The sequence below is a fragment of the Hipposideros armiger genome, unplaced genomic scaffold, assembly GCF_001890085.2.
Source record: "Hipposideros armiger isolate ML-2016 unplaced genomic scaffold, ASM189008v1 scaffold_252, whole genome shotgun sequence".
In the NCBI taxonomy this organism is placed as follows: Eukaryota; Metazoa; Chordata; class Mammalia; order Chiroptera; family Hipposideridae; genus Hipposideros; species Hipposideros armiger.
In genome coordinates, this window is record NW_017731602.1 from 1,148,032 (window position 1) to 1,168,884 (window position 20,853).

General features: G+C 39.6%; 2 protein-coding genes across 6 annotated transcripts in view; both read left to right on the forward strand.

The window, feature by feature from the left end:
- Nucleotides 1-20,853, forward strand: part of ARB2A (ARB2 cotranscriptional regulator A) — a 450,108-nt gene that overhangs the window by 310,525 nt on the left and 118,730 nt on the right. The window lies entirely within an intron of this gene.
- On the forward strand, nt 15,681-16,737 carry POU5F2 (POU domain class 5, transcription factor 2). The gene has a single exon (XM_019655920.1). It carries the CDS (start codon nt 15,681-15,683, stop codon nt 16,698-16,700), a length of 1,020 nt encoding a protein of 339 aa, XP_019511465.1. The 3' UTR covers nt 16,701-16,737.

Here is a 20,853-nt window from a genome sequence, read left to right on the forward strand (position 1 = left end):
ATTTATTAAATAGACTATCTTTACCCCAATGTAAATTCTTGCTTCCATTGTCATAGACTAACTGTCCATATATGCCTGGATTTAATTCTGGGCTCTCTATTCTATTCCATTGATCTATGTGCCTGTTTTTATGCCAGTACCATACTGTTTTGATTACTATGGCCTTGTAGTATATTTTAATGTCTGGTAGCATGATACCCCCAACTTTGTTCTTATTTCTCAAGATTGCATTGGCTATTTGAGGTCTTTTATGGTTCCACATAAATTTTGGGATTGTATTTTCTATTTCTGTGAAAAATGCCCTAGGTAGTTTGGTAGGAAGTGCATTGAATCTATATATTGCTTTAGGCAGTATGGACATTTTAACTATATTAATTCTCCTATCCATGAGCATGGTAGGTGTTTCCATTTATTTGTACCTTCTTTTATTTCTTTCTTCAGTGTCTTATAATTTTCTGAGTATAGGTCTTTTACTTCTTTGGTTAAATTTATTCCTAAGTATTTTATAGTTCTTGAAGCAACTGTAAATGGAACTGTTTTCTTAATTTCTCCCCATTTCTTTTTATTAATAGTGTTTCTTACTAGTCAAGTCAGCCAGTTAAAAACACTGTTATTCAGAGAATCATATAATAGGTTAATAGGATCTATGCTTATTGTATAGCCCACATTCTAATCGTTTGTTTGTTATGAAATGGCAACAGCAAATATCTGCCTCACTTATCTTGTAGAAATGTTATGCGGATAGCTTTTTTAGTGTCTGGGGGGATATTTTGAGTTCCTCAGAAGGAAGGCACTGTAAAAAGTAATGTGGTACTGTATAATTTTCATTCATCACGTTAGAATTTAAAGCTATGATTTAAAAACTATTATTGGTTATTTTAATCTTTTACAATTTAAAAGGAATTTCCAGAAATAACCTCCCTCCATTTCCCTGTCTAATTCTATTTTTAAACAACAAAATACTTAGTTATTCATGTTTTCCTATGTTCTCAGTGACATTGGTAAGGGTCACAAAATACTATACAGAAACCAGAGTCACAGAAAGATAGAAAATATAGTGAAGAAATCAAAAGGAAAACTGTCGAAAGAAAAATGTTCAGTAGGACATAGAAATCTTAAAACAGTGTGGAGACATTGGGGCAGCAGTAATGATGAACTTAGAAATGATCTTGTATAATGTGCTACTCCCCAAAAATGACAAATATGATTTTTGCCTGTGTATAAAGAGGCATTCCCTCAGGGTGAAAGGAAAGCAACATATAAATGTTTGAAAACAAATGAGGTTACAGAGCATTGATACCTTCTGACTTCTTACAAGTGTGGACACAGCTTGCCTTGGCTGGCACATGACTGACAGGTTGCTCTTTGCCAGGCTGGTTCTAACTGGGGCTGGGTTTGGGTAAGTGCTGCTGCCAATGCTCCTTATTTTCAGCCCCTCCTAGTGTGCACCACACGTGCCTCCCTGGGTGTGTGCATTCAGTCTGCATGCCTCATTCAGTAAGTATTCACTGTGGACCAGAAGTGGCTCCAGGGGCCGGGGACACAGCCGTGAGTTACAACGGATAAGTCCCACATGGAGCTGACATTCTAGCAGGGGACACAGACAATAAACAGATAACTAAGGAAACTGTATAATGGGTTAGATAGTGGTAATTGTCAGCAGAAATATAAAGCCGGAAGAGAGGACCTGAAGTATGTAGAGGGGATGATTTAAATTTTTAGAGAGGTGGCCAGGGAAGGCTGCACTGAAAAGATGACATTTCTAGGACATTCCTTCTAGTCCTGATCTTCCTCCACCTCCCTGATAAAAACAGCTGCCTATCTGACTTTAAAGATCTGACTTTAGATATATCCTTTTTCGGGAGTCAGGGTATCCATCAGCTCTGATATCTGTGCCCTTATTCCTTCCCAGCAGTCTCTTGTTCTGGGTCCTTGGAAACTTTACCAACTCCACGGACCCACTTTGCCAGCCCTCCAAGGTTTATAACCATCCAGCATAGTGACCAGCAAAGTATTAAGGTCATTCCTGTCCCACTCTTCCTTAAGCGACACATAGAAAAGTATAATACCTGTCTGGCGCTCTGGGGTTCACAGACAAGGTTGCTTATGTCCAACGGTGAATGGATAGAGCTCCTCCTGGCTGACCTGAGGGTCGGGGGATCGGTATTTTGACACACCTGTGACCAGACACACAGGTGGGAAAGCTCTGCCTCACAGCTTCATGTTTTCACTTACCTTTACGAAATTAACCTGAATGCTAGATTCACTACCGCTATGTGGTCTGCATATCTGATGCCTGTCAACGTTATTTCCTCCCAGAACTTGTATCCATTTCATTTTTCCTCACCCTATTCATGGCCTGAGACAGGCTTTTCTCTATCATTTCAGCTTACCTAGAACATTTGATGTAAATCTGGGCGCCTCAAAATTAGAACAATAACAGCATAAATGTTAAAAAAGAAGAAAAATGAAAAAGCAGAAAAGAGAATCATAGGAGTTAAAAATAAACTTGACAACTTACCATATTTAGATGATCCTGTCTTGGTTCTGGATGTAGAAGTGGATCATTGATAGCATGTATGTAACTGCCAAACCCATTTCCCCATAGAATAGAAAATGGGAAATTAGCAATTTCTAGGTGAATTTGAACTGTAGAAAATCTGCTAATATAATCTTAATTTTTCTTTGCTTAAGTAGCCCAGATTGACGGTTTACACTGACGGAACTTATTTGCTAAATATTCACTTCACTTTATTGCTGAAAATATGTCTTGAGGAAATGACACTGAGGAGTTATATCTCTTCTTTGTTAGTGAGTAATCGCCTCCTTCTAAAGATAGCAATGAAAAATCAACAGTAATTGCTTCTAGAATGTGGTGTCATTCAGAATGTGTAGACAAGTTGTTATCTAATATGTTTTTAGACAGCACAGATTAATTAGGTAATTGGAAATCTATACTTTACCATGTAAACAGACCCTAAAATTCAAGGCGTATTAGCATATATGATACTGTACCACTTTTTGACTAAGTGAACTCCTCAAGAATTGTCGCATTCCTCTTTTCATTCAAAGGTATATATATTCTAATCCTTTAATTGATGTTTTCAGTAACTAATAGTACTTCTCAGGCAGTTTTTGTTCATTACTATAGAATTGGCCTTGTAGCTGTTACTCATCAGTTAGTTTCCCTATTCATTGTTCCATGCTACCTTATAATTATTAGTTAATTTAAGGGGTAACTATTCTAAAAGTTGACCACCAGAAATTGTGTTTTCAGTGAGTCATTCATTATAATTATCTGGAATCAGGAACTCTGGGGAAATAACTGATTAAAGAATCATTTAAAATAACCTATCTAAATATATATTTATGTAGATCACCAATATTTGCCCTGATTATTTTGGGTTGTCGGAAAAATCGTGATGCATTTTGTCAATGAAAAACATAGAAAAAATATATCATGCCTTTTCCGACAACCCAATATATACTTAACGTTATCTGGTGATTTTGACTCAGTTTTCCAGTAATCACAGTGAATATCAGTAGTCTCACTCCAGAAATCTCACTTTAAAAAAAAAATTTAAAAATAGCCACCATGTTTTTTACAGCTTTCTGAACCAATTTGTGAAAATCCTTCGAAGAATTTGGCAGTAAAGGTGGCAATCTCCTTTTACTGAGCTAACTCTTTCCTTTAAAGATAAAAAAATTGTAAGACTAATTATTTTTGGAATGCCTTTGGATAAATAACAATAATATGAATTTGTGTTTATACTTGAAAATTATAAGTTATGAGTTAATTTGGAAGAGCTATTACTTTTACTGTCCCCATAGGAGTTTCTCATGGCTCTTAATGCTGTGTCCCTGTTTGTTGGAGAAGTAAGTCAAGGACCACTGGTACCTAAAACAGAAACTTTCATCCTTTTCACCATTAGGTATTGACCTCCCTTCCTGTGGCTGGCTGTGCTTCATTTGTCCTTGTCAGCTCTGTCGGGATCCCTGCTCTTGTTGGCTCTTTTCTGTGTCTGTATATTGCCCTCTGACTCTCTCTCATCTGATTTAGTCCCTATGTGTGACTCTTTCTCTTACAGCTTTTGTCTTCTGTGTCTCCCTGGCTTCAGCCTCCCCACCTAGAGAGTATTTGCCCTGCAGCCTGTGGAATCTCATCTCCCCTAGCCCACAATCTCTGCCTGCGCCTGCCTGGCCTGTGTGGTTTGCCTGGGTCCACTGACCTTTACTTCTCTTTGACTGTGTGATATGTGTCTCCCTCAAGCCACAAGGGCTCGTCTCTGGCCCACACATTCCCTTGTCTGCGCCCATCTACACCATCCCTGCCTGCTCTGTCTGTCTTGTCACTGACAGACATCAAGTCACCAGTGATAAATCTGTCTTTTGGCAAAAATAACCCAAAACATACCTCTTCAGAGAAATTGCATTGCTTTCTAGAAGTGATTCAAAACATCTAAAATAAATACTTTGGTATTGAAGTGAAAATTCAAAATGAACATTACACGCCATAGATAGGCCAAATATTTTCTATTTATAAAATCCCAAGATGTTCTTAGGTGATTATGAACACTTTAAAAGTAGAGGTATGTTTTTTTTTAATTTTTGTTTCATCTTATTTCTTAAAATATACTTTTACTTTAAAGGAAAGTTGTTCTATTTAATGATAAATTTTGAGAGGTAATTTGTTTGATCACTGACTTCAGTTCTCTCTCTATGCTTTAACATAGTTTCCCAATTTCGGATGTACAAAACAATGCAATAGTTAGACATTTACACCCCTCACAAAGTGATAACCCTCTTCCCCAATCTCCTACCCCTCTGATATCATACATAGCTCTTACAATTCCATTGACTCCATTGCCTATGCTGCACTCCACATCCCGTGACAATATAAATATATATATATATTTAGTTGTAGTTGACATTCAGTATTAGTCAGCTTCAGCTTCAGGTGTACAGCGCAGTGGTCACAAACCTACACAGTCCCTGAAGTGGACTCCCTAATAAGACAAGTGCCCATCTGACCCCCTACAAAATATTGATTATATTCTCCATACTGTATTTCACATCCCCATGACTATATTGTGACTACTAATTTATACTTTCTAATCCCTTTGCCTTCTCCCCCATTCCCACTCCCCTCCCATCTAGCAGCCCTCAGCTTTTATTTCCTCTATATCTGAGTCTATTTCTGTTTTGTTTGTTTATCTATTCTGTTCTTTAAATACCACATATAAGTGCGATCATATGGTATTTGCCTTTCTCCATGTGACTTATTTCATTTAGCATAATATTCTCTAGGTCCATCATGTTGTTGCCTTTTATTTTACTCATTCTTAAAAAAATGTAACTCAAATAAGATACTGGCAGTGTCGTTATGAAAAACTTTAAAAATAAAGACCTTTTATTTGCTATAATAAATAAATAAATAATAAATTTATGTGGCGAAGTAGCCACAACTTCACTGCTAATTTCCCCCAAGGGAACATGATTAAGTTTAAAATAAGACATTGTTAATTTAAGGCCATAAATACAAGTGATTAAATATATCAATATGTGTGAAAGCTTTTTGTAGAACTAGATGATATACAGTTTGAATTTTATAGTGAAATGTATAATCTTCTATAACCATTGTCGTTTAGATTTTTGCAGCACTTCTCTTATGAAGGAATAATCCCTCAGGATTATTTGGTTTTACTTTTCTTTGGAAACAATAGCAAGCATATAAAATTGATAGGCTGCAAAGCTTAATTTTAGAAAATCCAAATTTAATTACTTTTACCAATTAATTAATTAATTAAATGAGTTTGTTTCCACTGAAATTAGAGCCTAATTCCATGTCCAAACTTGAGTTATACTTAGTTCTCTTGAGGCAAGAAACTAACTGTAAATATTTATTCCTTAAGTCCAAAGACTTATTGAGCAATCAGTATGCACTAGGCACTAGTCTCGAATCTAAGAGTATAAAGATTGCTAGACATGACTCTTGCCCCTCAAGGGTTCATGGACTCCTAGAAAAAGTTCTTCTGTTTATTGCAAAGGTCCTCTTTGTTCCTAATCAGAAGGTGATCATTGAAATAGGTAGGGTGAGTAGGAAGGATAAGGACTGATAAACTCCTTCAAGACCCAGGAATAACTCTTAGTTCACTGACACCCTCCTTTATTAAATGGCACCCCACTGCTGTCTAAGATTTAGTGCATCTCTGACACTATCCGCCTTCCTTCCATACCATTATGAGACCCTGACTTTTTACTCTAGATATATGTTCCAAATGAATATGTTACTTTTTTATTTCAAACTCTTTAATGGCAGTAAGTTAGCATTTATCAAGAAGACCTTTGGATTTGTCATGACTGTGGGAAATTTGTATTTTCCCAAACATGTGGAGATTAGTTCTACGCTATGGCCAGATGAAGATCCACAATCACACTGCCTGTAAAATGCGCATAATACTAGAACCATATCATTGGGTTATGGTCAAAATTAAGTGAAATAATCCATATAGGACTGTTAAAACAGTACCTGGCATATAGTTAGCACTCGATAAGTACAGGTGGTCCTGGCCTTGCATGGTTTCAGTATATACAGATTTCGGTTACAATAGTTTAGTTAAATAACACCAATACTCCAAAAACAAGGTTCAAATTTTAGTTACTACAATAAATTAACTGTGAATAATTATATTAAGTATAAATCCCTATGTAAATAACATGCACATTATGATCAGTGGCCAATCATACACTGTTTTTCAAAATCTGTCATGTCACTGACTTATCACTGCATATCTGATACTCAGTTCACACGCAGATAACACTATCTTCAATTTTACAAAATTTTACAAAAATGGATGATCAAAGAGAGACTTTGAGAAAGATGAAAGCACAGCAAAGAAAAATGCTGGAAGTGAATTGGAATGTGTTTGTGACGAAAAAGATGAAGATGTCCCAGAGGAAGTGACGTTAGCAAAAACAAACAAACAAACAAACAAAAAAACACTTCACATCAAATGAACTCATATATTTTATGACAGTGAACGTGTGAAGGATAAAATTTTGGAAGCTGATTCAAACTTAGGAGTATGACAGTTTGCCAAGGCATAGAAAAGATTTGCTTCAACCATATCGTAAGTAATTTGACAAGAAGGCAATCACTGTTCAAACTATTTTTACTAAGTTTTTTACAAGAAATAAACCATCTTAATTCTCAATGTTTCTAGTGTTTTAAATTTCAGTGTGCTATTTTGTTTGTTCGTTCATTTTGCTCTTTAGGTTTCAAATATAAGTGAGATCATACAGTATTTGTAACAGACTCATAGATACCAGAACAAACTAATGTTTGCCAGATGAGAGGGTGGTTGGAGGTCCGGGTGAAAAAGGTGAAGGAATTAAGAAGTACAATTGGTAGTTACAAAATAGTCATGGGAATGTAAAGCACAGCATAGGAAATATAGTCAATAATATTGTAACAACTATGTATAGTACAGGCGGGTACTAGACTAATTGGGGGATCACTTCATAAATTATATAAATGTCTAACCACTATGCTATACACTTGAAACTAGTATAAAATACTATTAAATTTTAACTGTAATTGAAAAATTACAAAATTGCTGTGTTTAATACAATTAGTTTTACTCTTTTTTATTTTCCTATCCTGACAGTTACAGAATTCTTAATGTTTTGACCAAAAAAATTTTTTTTAATGTCACGTAACAACCATAGTTTTTCCCATTGATTATTATTATCACTTTGCATGGTTTCAGCTTGTATGGTCATTTTTATAGCCCCACAGAACCAAAGCAAATCCACAGTAGTCATTTTATCCAACCTGTCAAGTACTATATATAGTACTAGAGAAATTGTTTGTTGCTTTTCAATATTTGAGAAAAACTTTGTCATTTCTCTCCTTTTTCTTTGTATTTTCTGCATTATCTAAGTCCTAATTCAAGTCATGTCATGTCATGTCATAGGGTTACTCTCAGAGGCTTCCAGTGTTTCCTCTACAGAAGTACAGTAACTCCTCGATTTTTCTATTCTTCAGTATTCTACCTTATTTCTTCATTCTCCTAAACCTACTTAAATTCCACACTGACTTTTTTCCTTCTATTCTTTTTACTTCTAATGCCCTATTCTTTCCTATTCTCCCTGAACACCTATCACTTTTTTAATACATTGTCTTCCTTTCAAAATGACACCTGCCCTAGAATATATCCTTATGAGAAGCTTCTTTAAATTCATTGGTTTCTTTCTTACATTTCATCTACATTTCTGTCAATCATGAAAGACAGATATTTTTCTTGAATTTAAATTATTACAAGAAATTCTGTGTAAGCAAAGTCAAATTCTAGCTGGAAATTGACCAAGTTAACACTTGCCAATAATGCCATGATAGGCAGCAAAATAAAAATTAAAAATAAATTGCATTTTCACTGTATATTCTTGTATACTTCTTGAACCATGTGAATATATAGTTGAATATTAAGCAAATAGTAAAATATACATTGAATAAATAGTAGCTGAAATTTTGCTTTCAGTTTTCTATTCATAGCTGGTGTGATATGATTGCTTTCTTGAGTTCTGAGCTCTCAGAAGATGAAACCGTCGTCTGTCTAATGCTATCTGCACACACATAGAATGAATAGCAAGCTACTGGGAGCTACAGTTGACTCTATACAAATGAATATGGATTTGGGCATGTGTCTTGCTCAAAAGAGAGGCTGGTAGCCTGGTTGAATCTCTTTAAAACCTTTAGAATCATAGTGAAGTTACTTTGAAAGAGGATTCAGTTTTATAAGCTGAGTTATTACCTCATTGTCTAAAGCCAAAGGCTTTGTCAGGTTTAAAATGCTACAAGGAGTTATTAATCCACATATTTAGATAAATTTATTGTATTAGAACTTATAATTTTAAGTCAGGTACTGCCTCTTGAATTTTCTATGGTCATTACTGCATTTCATGTTACTTAATATTTGTTCACTTTTCAAAAAAAAATATGAGTGTGTTTAGCTTGATTCAGTTCAGTTTCTTAAAGAGATTCCAGGCAAATTCACAGAGGGCCCAAACTTACAGTGGTAATGGCACCAAAATCAATTAATTTGGAATCTCTTTAACAAAAAAGAATTCTCACAGCAACTAACAGTTATCTCCTATAAACAGAAATTCTATTCTATTTCTCATTTACTTCTTTGAGCCCATGCTATATCTTGAATTACTGGTTTCATTGGTCATAAGCTGTCAGTTCTGTTAAGTGTATTTTACTGTGCAGTATAATGGAAATTTGTTCGTTAAACAAGTTGTGTATTTCCTGCTCCACAGTGTAAGGAGAGTACAAATTTGAATGTACAATATGGTGACTGCACCCTAACTAGAGTAATCAGTGCAAGAACATCCTTTAAGCTTTCCTTCTGTAACAAGGGCAAACTCAGCTAAAAAGTTTGTTTAAATCCTGCTTGGCATAACAAGAACCTTTTAAACTTTATCTATCTGTGACTATCTATGAATATACCTAACTCATCACCATAGTGCCTTTCAACTCAGCCCTACTCGACTCAACCACTCTTCCTGCCTTATACAGATATTTAAAATACTTTAAAGCTTCTGTAGGGTTTTTATACTTACTATTATTTTATAGCACAGGAAGTCCATAGCTCATGAATACCACAGGTCTACAAAATAAAATGGAAGGGCTTTTCTCTATATACGCTTTGTAGTCTCCATGTGGTTGTGTCATATTTGTGTCACGAGTTTTTATTTCAAAGCAATTCTATCACAATAATCATTTTTTAAGATAACAAAAACAACAAAAAAGTTTTTCATAATCTTATTCTGAAATTAAGAAAATCAAAGGCATTCTACATTGGCAACGCTACTACTTTCTAGTTTTTCTCTGCATATTTTATCAGAGTAACATCATCTCCTATTACTGATATTCACAAATGCAGTCCTTTCGCCCTTATTCTTGTCCTCTGTTATCAACTATGCAGAACAGAGCTGTTGTTATCCGTCTTGTGAATTTATCTCACAGAGTAATAAATGGTTCTATTTAGTGACTGTACTGGTTTGATTTACTTTGTTTCTATGTTATTGCAACTTTAATGGTCCTATTGTGTGTAGTTTACCTTCAGGTATCAGTTTTTCTTAACTGCATAACTTATCTTTGATGTCTAACTTTGTCTTACAGTTTTCTACTTAAAAATCTGCACAAAGTATTGACAGTTTAATTACTTTAGTGTATTTGGAGGTAGTTTTAGTTAACTAAATTCTCGTAATGTGTGGTGTTAACGCTCTCAGTATGGGGTGGGATGCGTATTCCTTTACTATACTCAGCTACCATGTTGGACTGAATTCCTGACTTTGCTTCTTACATCCAGAGAGGGACCTCCCAGTGGTGTCTCCACCTTGCCTTTTGCTTTGCTCCTTGACCAACATGGTTCTTGAGGATCTACACCTGCCCTTCAGGTGACAGTGCCTTCACACCCTGAAGCCTGGGACCCCTACAGAGTGGAGAAAACTATAAACTTAGCACCATCCAGTCAGCCACAATCTCTGTGACCTTAACACCATTCTTAGATCTTCTGGTCTGCTCTGTTGAGTTAATCACATTAAAAAAGTCAGGCTTGGGCTGGCCGAGTGGCGCGATGGTTAAGAACTGGCTTGGGATGCCAGAGGGCCCCGGTTCAGATCCCACATATGAGGGCCAGTGACACTGCCCTCTACAGCTAAGATGCTGAACAACAGCTCAACCTGGAGCTGGGTGGCCATGAGTCGCCGGCAATGGCGTAGGCAGCAGCCCCTGTGGCAGTGGGTTGCCATGGGCTACCGTGTGTAGCCAGCAGCCAGCGTGAGCGGCCAGCAGCCGCAGTGAGCGGCCGTCCAGAAGCCGGCGACTGATATGCCTCGCCAGAGAAGAGTGCAATGATGGTGCCAACTTGGGCCAGTGAAGCAACATCCTCCACAACTAGACTGAAGAACGAAACAACAGCAACTTGTCTGTTCCCCTTCCCCAATTCCCCAGCACTGTTCCCTTCCCCCCAATACCCCAATAAAAATCTTTAAAAAAAAAAAAAGTCAGGCTTTTTTGGGTGTGTGTGTGTGTGTGTGTGTTGCTTGGAGACTACTAGAGAAATGAAATTTACATATTCTTAATCGAAGCCCAGTTCCCTATCTGGAGCGTGAACAGCTCTGGGAGATGCATTTGGAGAAATGAGGAAATAAGGATCACCTTCCTAGCCAATGAGATCATTGATCAACATGATGAAGTAAGCCAAGCCCTCACATCCAGGCATTTTATGCACTTCCTATACTAAGAGCACTTAGGATAGCTTGGGCGTCAGTACATTGTTTGGCACATGAGTATAAAATAATCTGTATGTATAGTGTCTATTTGGAAGGTTTCATATGTCCTAGGTAGAGAGCTAAGAAATGAAACTCCAGCTAACTGTTTAAGGCAGCCCATGTACTGAGTTCAGGGGGGTGGGAGATCGCTGTGGTCCTGGGTGTGTGTGCAAAGCTTTCCAGAGAGATGAGACTTGAACCCAGCCAAGCCCTACAAGAATGTTTATTATTAACCTTGCTTCCATTGTTTCCTGCTTCTTAACCATTAGTGGATCTTGGCAGTTGGTTTTGCCACTTTAGAATAGTGAATACTTAAGGAGAGCCTAACAATACAAATCCTGATATTTAGTGCATTTCTACTTAAAAGTCAACTTTTAGTTCCAAAGAGCCTAATAATAGAAAACTGTTAACTTCTCTTTGTGCAAATGTGGTTGTCCTGTTCTCCTGGCAGTTGCTTTTCTCCCCATTTAGATTATAAACACACGGGGGCCTCAGACCATGTGTTTCTTATCCTTACTTTGTAATTCCCTATGGATAAGACTAGCCTGCTTCTTACATTGTAATCTAATCACTTACTAAGAGGTCTCTGCATTTGTTGAGGGTGATGGATTAGCCTTTCAAGCGCCCCAGCCCGAGCAGCGCTGGTTGTCTTGGGCATCCCCATCACCTGCCTCCCTCTGAACTTTTTCTGTTCCAACCAAATATGCTTCTGCTTTTTTTCCCTGATCACCCCTTTTCCATAGCCCATTAAATATACTTTTAAGGAGATGTCAAGACTTCCCTTAAGAATGTGGGCTTTTATTTGTGGCATCACATATGTATAAACCAGAAGACAGGCACATTGGCAGATGAGACCTGACCGAGTACAGAGAAAACCTTAATTGGGATCACCCGAGTTAATTTTTAAACCCTTCAAGTTAATATAGACTTACTTTTTAAATAAGTAAATGTTTTTAGCTGCTGTGTTTTAACTCGGTTAATATAATAAGCTTTCCTCAAATTCTGTTGAACTTAAACTTTTTTCCAATTCACTAGAAACATTTTTATTCAACTATTGGTTTTAGCCAACTAATGAACCTTTTCTCCCTGGTTCTGTTTTGCAAATGGGCTAGTTTCAATATGTGGGCTTTAATTTATATAATTGCTCTCTTTTATTCCTTTTTGTGACCTACCTTTCATTCTGTTCATTCTGGTTGCTTTGTCAGTTTGAAAAACTAGCATGTAGGTTTACCTGGAAAGAATAGATAGCAGCAAAATTATTAAGTAAAATATTGTATATTATAAACTATTTTTCATAGACTATCATCTTGAAATCTAACTCAAAGCAAATATGGAAATCTTTTCACTATTAATGCAGCAGAGATTCATTTATTTAACATTAAACAAATATTTATTGGCTTCTCACTCTGTGCCAGATATAGTTCCAGGTGCTGAGGATTGGCAGTGAACTTGAGAGACAAGGGCCTTGCCCGACACCATCTGTGAAGATGGCAGCCGATTTCCCAATTCTTTTTCCCTCTACCATTGCTTCAAGGCCATACCTACAACCTAGTTACTTATAGTGTTGAGTTGAATTTAGTCCCTTGGTGCTATTACCCCCATCTAGTAAGAGGTGTTTAAGGGCTTTATTCTAGTATAGGAGAGGAAGTTTGGAGAGAAAGGATGGAGGGTCAAATTTCTTATTGTTAAAGTGGAACTAAATGTGCTTTACTCTCAGAATTGTAAAGGTGAGAATTCATTCACTCATTCAGCAAACGTTTATTGAACAATGTATCAGTCAGGTTTCTATTATGTTCCAGTCTTTATAACACCTAAATGCCTGCCCTGAAGTACTTCACACTGTAGTTGGAAAGATAGAGACATAAAATAAATAATTACTGATAAATGTTATAATAAAACATATATCAAGTACAAGGGAAGTACCACAAAAGCAGTAACTAACTCTGCCTGGGGGAAGACTTTACCATAAGATGACCTATAAACTGTGTCTTAAAGGTGCCTGGAAACACGTCATGCTTCATTTATTCAGGAAATGTTTACTGAGCACCATCTGTGAGCCAAGCACAGTTGTAGGCACTGCAGACACAGCAATGAACTAGACAAAAATCCCTGCTCTCTCGGCAGCAGAGAAACCAGACAGTAAACATATAGACAAAAAATTGCGGTAGGTGGTAGCACGCCAGTGCCAAAAAATAAAAGTTAATAAAGGGAACGGAGCAATAAAGGGTGCTATTTTATATAGGGTGGTCTGGGAAGGACTCTCTAATGACATGCCATTTGAGCAGAATCCTGAATGACATGAGATAATGAGGGGGAAAGCCATTTCTGACAGAAGGAACAGTATGTGTAAAGGCATAAAATCCTGGAACACATGGCATCTTTAGAGCAAAGTGAGATACTCTCACTGAGAATGGGGTAAGGTGGGGTGCAGGGAGTTGGGCAAGTGCGGTAGATGAGGCTGAGAAAGACTTGGAGGACAGGAAGTTGCCAAATGGTGAAAAGCTATGTGTTCCATACACAGGAGTTTCAATGTCCATATTGTTGATTGCAGGAAGAGGAGCTAGATTTTGAAAAAAATAAACCAAAAAAAAACACACACTAAGAGTAAAATGACATGGTTAGATTTTTGGTTAGGTTTCATTTGGTTTTCGGCAAATTACGTCTAGCAGCAGTATGGAAGATAAACTTGAAAGGAGAAGCAGAAGAAGCCAGTTATAAGGTTATTATGATAGTGCAAGTGAGAAGTTTTGTGGCCTAAATTAAAACAGTAAGATGAAGCTAGAGAGGAGATGGTACAGTTCATACGTTTTAGGGAACCCACTATATAATGTTTGATGCCTTATGGAGTATCAGAAAGGTCAAGAACAGATCCTAGGTTTCAGCTTAGGTGACTGAGTGGGTGATAATGCCTTAACCAGCTCAGAGAGCCCTGGAGAAGAGGAAGGTATAGAAGTGCAGACAAGGAATTTTATTTGGGGTAATAGGAAATACAACACTGGAAATTAGAAAGAAGTCAGGACTGAAATACAGATTTGGTTGTTACCAGCATTTCATGGGAATTAAAAAAGGAGAAGGAGCAAGAAGAGTAGTCAGTATTGTCAGATGCTACAGAGAAGTTTAATAGGATGAGGATTTTTAAAAGGCAGTCAGATTCGACTGTTGGTAGGTCACCAATGACTGCAAGAAGACCAACTTCAGTAGCTGTGGGTGGGGCAGAACCGCCTCATGACTGAGCAGTAGAATGAAGGGGTAGCACCTGGGATTGTCCAGCCAAAGCCACTATCTTCTGTTTCCCAAAGCTCCTCCTTGGAAGCTTTGAACCTCGCATCAGCTCTTCTCCCCGCTGCCTCCTTAGATTTCCCCACCTAGGACCTAGGACTGGATGCCTGAGCTGGGGACATGCTGGAGGGGAACATATTCTAAGATCCTTGGATCTCTAATGGGAGAGGCGCCAAGAATAGGGGAGACTGATGCTGGTGAGTCAGGTATTGCCGGGAGAATCTGCCATGGGGAGCAGCAGGTCAGCACAGTCCAGAGGCCAGTCTCCAGTGGGAGAAAGATGAAACACATAGGTCTCTATTATATGTGGAAACTCTGGACCTGGAAACTCAAGTGAATGAGGAGCAAAGGATTTGAAGGGCTGGTGGGAGAAACATGGGATTAGTAAAAAAACTTGACCCCCGTGAGAGAGTGGAATCTGGCAAAGTGTGGAGGTGGTGAGTAGAATCTGACAGCAAACTGACATTAACTAGAAATTCAGGGAGGGGTGATTAGGTGTCTTAGGGAACGGGGACTGAAGATTTGCAAGGGGGAGACTGTTGGCAGTACCTGTGACCACAAAGATGGCAGTGAGGGGACAGTTAATGAACTGAGGGGTAGTCCCAGCAATACCTGGCATATAGATGTTTAACAAATATTTGTGAAACCAAAAGTGGTCGTTCAGATTGGTTGTGTGGAGGAAAGGGATTAGATACCAGAGTTCTAAAGAGCTGTAAATAAGATAACCTTAGGTTCTCTTCAGGAATAGGATGGAGGCAGTGACTAAGGGATCCCACTCAGCTTGTAGGTGCAAAACTCAGAAGGGAGACTTGCACCTCGGAGGGAACTGGAAGCAAAGTTCAGGGTATGGGACGTACTCCTTAAACCCTGGAGACCTGAGGAACTACCGGTGGGTCCACCAGATATCCCCACCGCAGTACATGCCCTTGGCCTGTTTTGCCTGCAGTGCCACCTCCGCCCACTGGATGGCGTGGCTCGAGGGGCGAGGCTGGTGGCTGTTCTGAAGCCTCGAGAGCTATCAGTTCCTACCAGACTCCCCTGCTCTGGGTACGTTTTACCCCATGGCCGGACACAGGCCGTCAAACTTGTCCCCCCTGCCAGTTAGTGGTGGGAGCGGGCCCAGAGGGCCAGTGCCGGTGCAGGTTGACACTCCGATCTGGCTGAGCACCCAGGCGGCCACCAGCAGCCTGATAGTCCGGCCGGGGGTCTGGCCGGGGGTCGGCCCAGGCCCTGAGATGTGGGGAGTGCCCCTGGGTCCCCCGCCCTACGAATTCCTGGGCAGGATGGCACCCTGTGGGCCCTGGGTCGGAGCTGGCAAGGCCGGGGCCTGGTTCCAGAGCTCCTCGGAGAGCGCCTTCCACTGGCCGTACATCGTCCTGCGGTGCATCCCAAAGTTGGCGCTGCCCGAGGACGTCTCGGCCATGGAGAAAGAGATGGAGCAGCTGGCTAAGGAGCTCAAACAGCGGAGGATGACCCTTGGATACTCGCAGGCCGACGTGGGGTTCGCTGTAGGCGCCCTTTTTGGAAAGGTACTTAGCCAGACGACCATCTGCCGCTTTGAGGCCCAGCAGCTCAGTCTTGCTAACATGTGGAAGCTGCGACCACTGCTGAAAATGTGGCTAGAGGAAGTGGACCCCAAGAACCTTCTGGGATTATGCAGAATGGAGATGATCCTGCAGCAGGCTCGGAAGCGGAGACGGGCAAGCAGGGAGAGACGCATCGGAAGCAGCCTGGAGAAACTCTTCCTGCTGTGCCCACAGCCCACACCCCAGCAAATCAGCTGCATCGCTGGGCAGCTCCGGCTACACAAGGACTGGGTCCAAGTTTGGTTCTATAACCGGAGCAAGATGGGGAATCTGCCAGCCAATGATTTCTTCCCACCGGAGGAGATGGGGGTTGCCAGGCCTCCTCTCCCAGGGGAACCAATGTGCTTTCCCCTAGCATCGGGGCTCCGTTTTAGTCCGCCCAGCTATGGGGGACCCTACTTTACACCCTTGTACTCCTCAGCCCCTTTCCCAGAGGAAGGAACCCTCCTCTCTGCCCCCCCCACCACTCTGGGCCTCCCCAGGCTTTTCAACTGAGGGTCCTGCCCTTCTGGGGCTGGCCAACCTGGGGAAACTTGTCCCAGGGGTTCATTTCAGGGCTGTTAGCATTAAGGTCTCCACTTACTGTCTAAACAAGTTAAGAATATGTAGGGAATGGGTGGGAGTTATTTAGGAAAAATTTAGGGAGGGAAGTTGAAGTTTATTGTTGCTTTGTGTTTTTCCTTTTGTTTTCACCAAGCTTTGATTGGTTGGTTTTAAAGTACATTACAATACATAGATGGTTTCGGATTCTTTCTGTCTCGTTTTTTATTAATTGAAAATTAGTTTTGTGTCATGCTTTGTGGTTATCAGTAAACATAGGGTTTATGGCTTTTTTCCTATAAACACGATACTGAGTGAAAAACTGAAGTCACGGAAGACTTTCGCTATACCACATTTTTCAAAAACAAACAGAACTTTTTGTAAACACAAGCACAGATAATAGTTAACCTCCACAGGAAGGTTTGAGGATGGACTGGAAAGAGTACACAGAGCCTACCCAGAGCTCTTGCTGAAACACAGGTTTTCTTGCTCTCCCCTTCTGGAAAGATGCATTTTTTTCTAAATCCCCTTTTCATTTAAAGCGCCCCAGCTTAAGTGAGGGTCTCAGTTCAGCTTTCCACCTCATGCAGTCCTGCCACAGTCATTGGACTGATCTCCTGTCCTGCCACAGGCATCGCATTTTAAACCCCTTTATCACTGAGATGGACAAACTGGACAGCAGTAGAGCCGCCCAAGCTCCAGCCTACTTCTCTGGCTTTTAGCTCCATTTGGCTTATTCCCTGAGAATTTCCCTTTCTTTTGAGCTCAGATATGCATTTTGGAGGGTATTTGTGATAGTTGATTCAACATTTCCTGGTACATCTTAAGTCGATTTTCCAATCTCTTCCATGAAATTGGTCTTTTCCAGTTTTCTACTTCTACATTCGTCTGTTTGGGTCAACATATACTAAAAAAAGATCATTCAGTCCTCTATGTTTTCACATCTGCTGCTATACACCTACATGTAATATTTATTGTTTTATAATTCCATCATTTTTTTGTGTGTCTGAGTTTGTGTGTTCTGCTTGCTTTCTTAGCTTATCAATTTTTTCTTTCTCTAGTTTTTCCCCTTAATCAGCCTTACAAAGAATTTACCAAAGGTATTATTTTCTTTTTTTCTTTTTTCCTTTTATTATTAGTTTTAGAAACATACGGTTTTTTGTTTGTTTTTGTTTTTTTAGCTGAGCCATCCTGCCACCTATTGGCAGCTCAGCTCCAGATGGGAATCGAAACAGCAACCCTGTTGCTCAGAGCTCAAACTTTTTTTTTTTATTTTTTAAATTGGGGAATTGGGGGATGGGAACAGCGCTGGGGAATTGGAAGAAGGGGAACAGACAAGTTACTGTCCTTTTGTTCTTCAGTCTAGTTGTGGAGCACGTTGCTTCACTGGCTCAAGTTGGCACCATCTTTGCGCTCTTCCCGGGCGAGGCAGATCAGTCGCCAGCTTCTGGACGGTCACTCACAGTGGCTGCTGGCCGCTCACGCTGGCTGCTGGCTACACACGGTAGCCCATGGCAACCCACAGCAGCAGGGGCTGCAGCCTACACCATCCCCGGCAACTCACGGCAGCCCAGCTCCAGGTTTAGCTGTTGTTCAGCATCTTAGCTGTGGAGGGCAGTGTCACTGGCCCTCATATGTGGGATCCGAACCAGGGCCCTCTGGCGTCCCAAGCCATCTCTTAACCAACGCGCCACTCGGCTGGCCCAGAGCTCGCACTCTTGAGCAAGCTCTTAACCAACTGAGCCACTCTACCAGCCCCAAAGGTATTATTTTCAAAGAACAAGCTTTTTAATTTTTATCCTATTTACTACTTTTTCTTTTCCTTAGTTAATTTAGATTCCATTTTTATTAATTGCTTTTTTCTAGTTTCTTCTGGTTTTTTTCAATGCATATTTTTTCTTCTTGTCAGTGTCTGATGATCGAACACTGATGATACACATAAGTTAGTGAAAATGGAGCCAAACTTGAATTGTGTGGCCTTAGATTTAATAAGTGACTAATCACTTACCCTTGGACTATCCCACTAGAAGTCACATGGCACCAACCCCATTCCTCTCTTTTCCTAGACAGCCTTTCTAGAAAGCCCTGGAAGGGAGATGTTTCTGCAGAGGGTCAGGCAATGGTTAATGCCAGGATGAACAATTGTGATAGTGCTATGAACATTCAACTCCTAAAGGCTGTAAGGAGACTCTGACCCTTACAGAGGAGACTCTGTAAGGAGGCTGCTCCTTAAATTCTGCTGCCCTTGCAGATTTGGAGAAATAGTAATGGGCTCTCAGCCTCAGGGAACTTCCAGGTTCTGCCTCAGCACCTGCACAGCTGGGTCCTTCACACAGCTACTGCACCTCTGCTTAAGCGAGAACTGGTATGTGTCACTAATCAGCCTTCACATAATTTAAAATGAGATTTTTCCATCACTGGTACACTTGACTTGCCTGTAAAAAGAGAAAAGGCTAGACTTTGGGGGAAACCTTGATATTTAAAGGATTTCAGACTTTTAGATTTAAGTTCATACGTATAAACCTTAATAAAATCCCTCAAAACTGAGAAGGAACCATCCTTAGAGTTGGGAGAAAACTGAGTGTGGTGTCGAAGGCTAACAGGGTCCAGTGTACAGAGATCAAGTAACGTAAGAAACAAAGTAAGATGTATCATTTCACTAACACAGTGTCACTGGTACCTTTGGTGAGAATAGTTTCAGTGGAGTAGTTATTAGAGGTACTCGTATTAACTGTCCAAAGCCCTCGTATTTGCCAGATTGCCCCCTACCTCAGTGAAACACATGAATTCCAACCACGTGTCAATAGGATCCTTACGTCATTCTGAAAATGTTTATCAAATATTTCCGTTATCTCCTCTCTCCTTTAGATAAGACAGATGCTCTTAGCCTGAAGACACTGAACTCATTTAGAGTATAAGTAGAATAGTGTGTTCATGCAATTAAAGACGGTGATGATAGCCTTCATCACATTTTCGAAGGGGACCTTGACTTTGTAGATATGCAGTTTCAGAATTCAATAAACACGTTCTCTTTGGCCACCTGACTTTCAAGAGTTTTCCCTTAACACAGTGCCTCCCTAATAGGTCATTCCTAGTGTTCTTGGAATCTGTTAATTTCCGGATATCCTTAGCTCAGGCCCTGAATCACTTCTGACATAAAGCTTTCAAATTCAAACCAAATACTGTATTAATAAATGCCTTTCGTGTTCTTACGCTTTTATCAATCCTTGGGACTTTAATTAGATTCCTATCATATAGAACAGTTTCTCCTTTTCCTGGAAGTTTTCCTATCTATCGCCTAAGAAGAATTGAAGTGTGAGGATATCCTCGCTTATTCCAAAACACTATCTTGCTCATGAATTAGCATCTGTTTTCTATAATTTCATATTTTTGAAATGTATGTACTGTATATCTTTGTTTATTATACTAAAACTGTGTCATGGGGATTGATTTTTCAGAATAGCCACTTTTGTTTTTGGCTTTCATCTAGAAATAGTCCTGTTACTAAACACTACGTATTGGTTTCCTTGGCAGAATCTATTTATGATGAATTTTTTTTAGAGTACAAAATTGTATTAGCTATGTTAGAACATATTTTTAAAGTGAAAACAACAATGCCATTCCAATAAAACTAGTGGAATGTGGGGGTGTTATATGACAAAGTGATTCTAAACTGACAGAATAAAACTTAGGGAAATAAGGAAATTTTGAAGATAAAGAGTTAGGGTAGCCTTGTCCTACAATAATTTAAACAATGTGGTGGTGGTAGTGATGGACAGAATAATAGAAACAAGTATTTGGCTATTCCATTCATGGGAATTTGAATTGATTCAATATTCATGAATGGCTATTAGGTAATTCATACAGGAAGTTTTCAAAATGTGTTTCTTTTTTTTAAAGATTTTTATTGGGAAATTCCGGGATGGGAACAGCACTGGGGAATTGGGGGAAGGGGAACAGACAAGTTACTGTCCTTTTGTTCTTCAGTCTAGTTGTGGAGGACGTTGCTTCATTGGCCCAAGTTGGCACCATCATTGCTCTCTTCCTGGGTGAGGCAGATCAGTCGCTGGCTTCTGGACGGCCACTCACAGTGGCTGCTGGCCGCTCA

Coding starts and splice junctions, on each gene's coding strand:
- POU5F2 (XM_019655920.1), top strand. CDS start 15,681: ATGGCCGGACACAGGCCGTCAAACTTGTCCCCCCTGCCAGTTAGTGGT.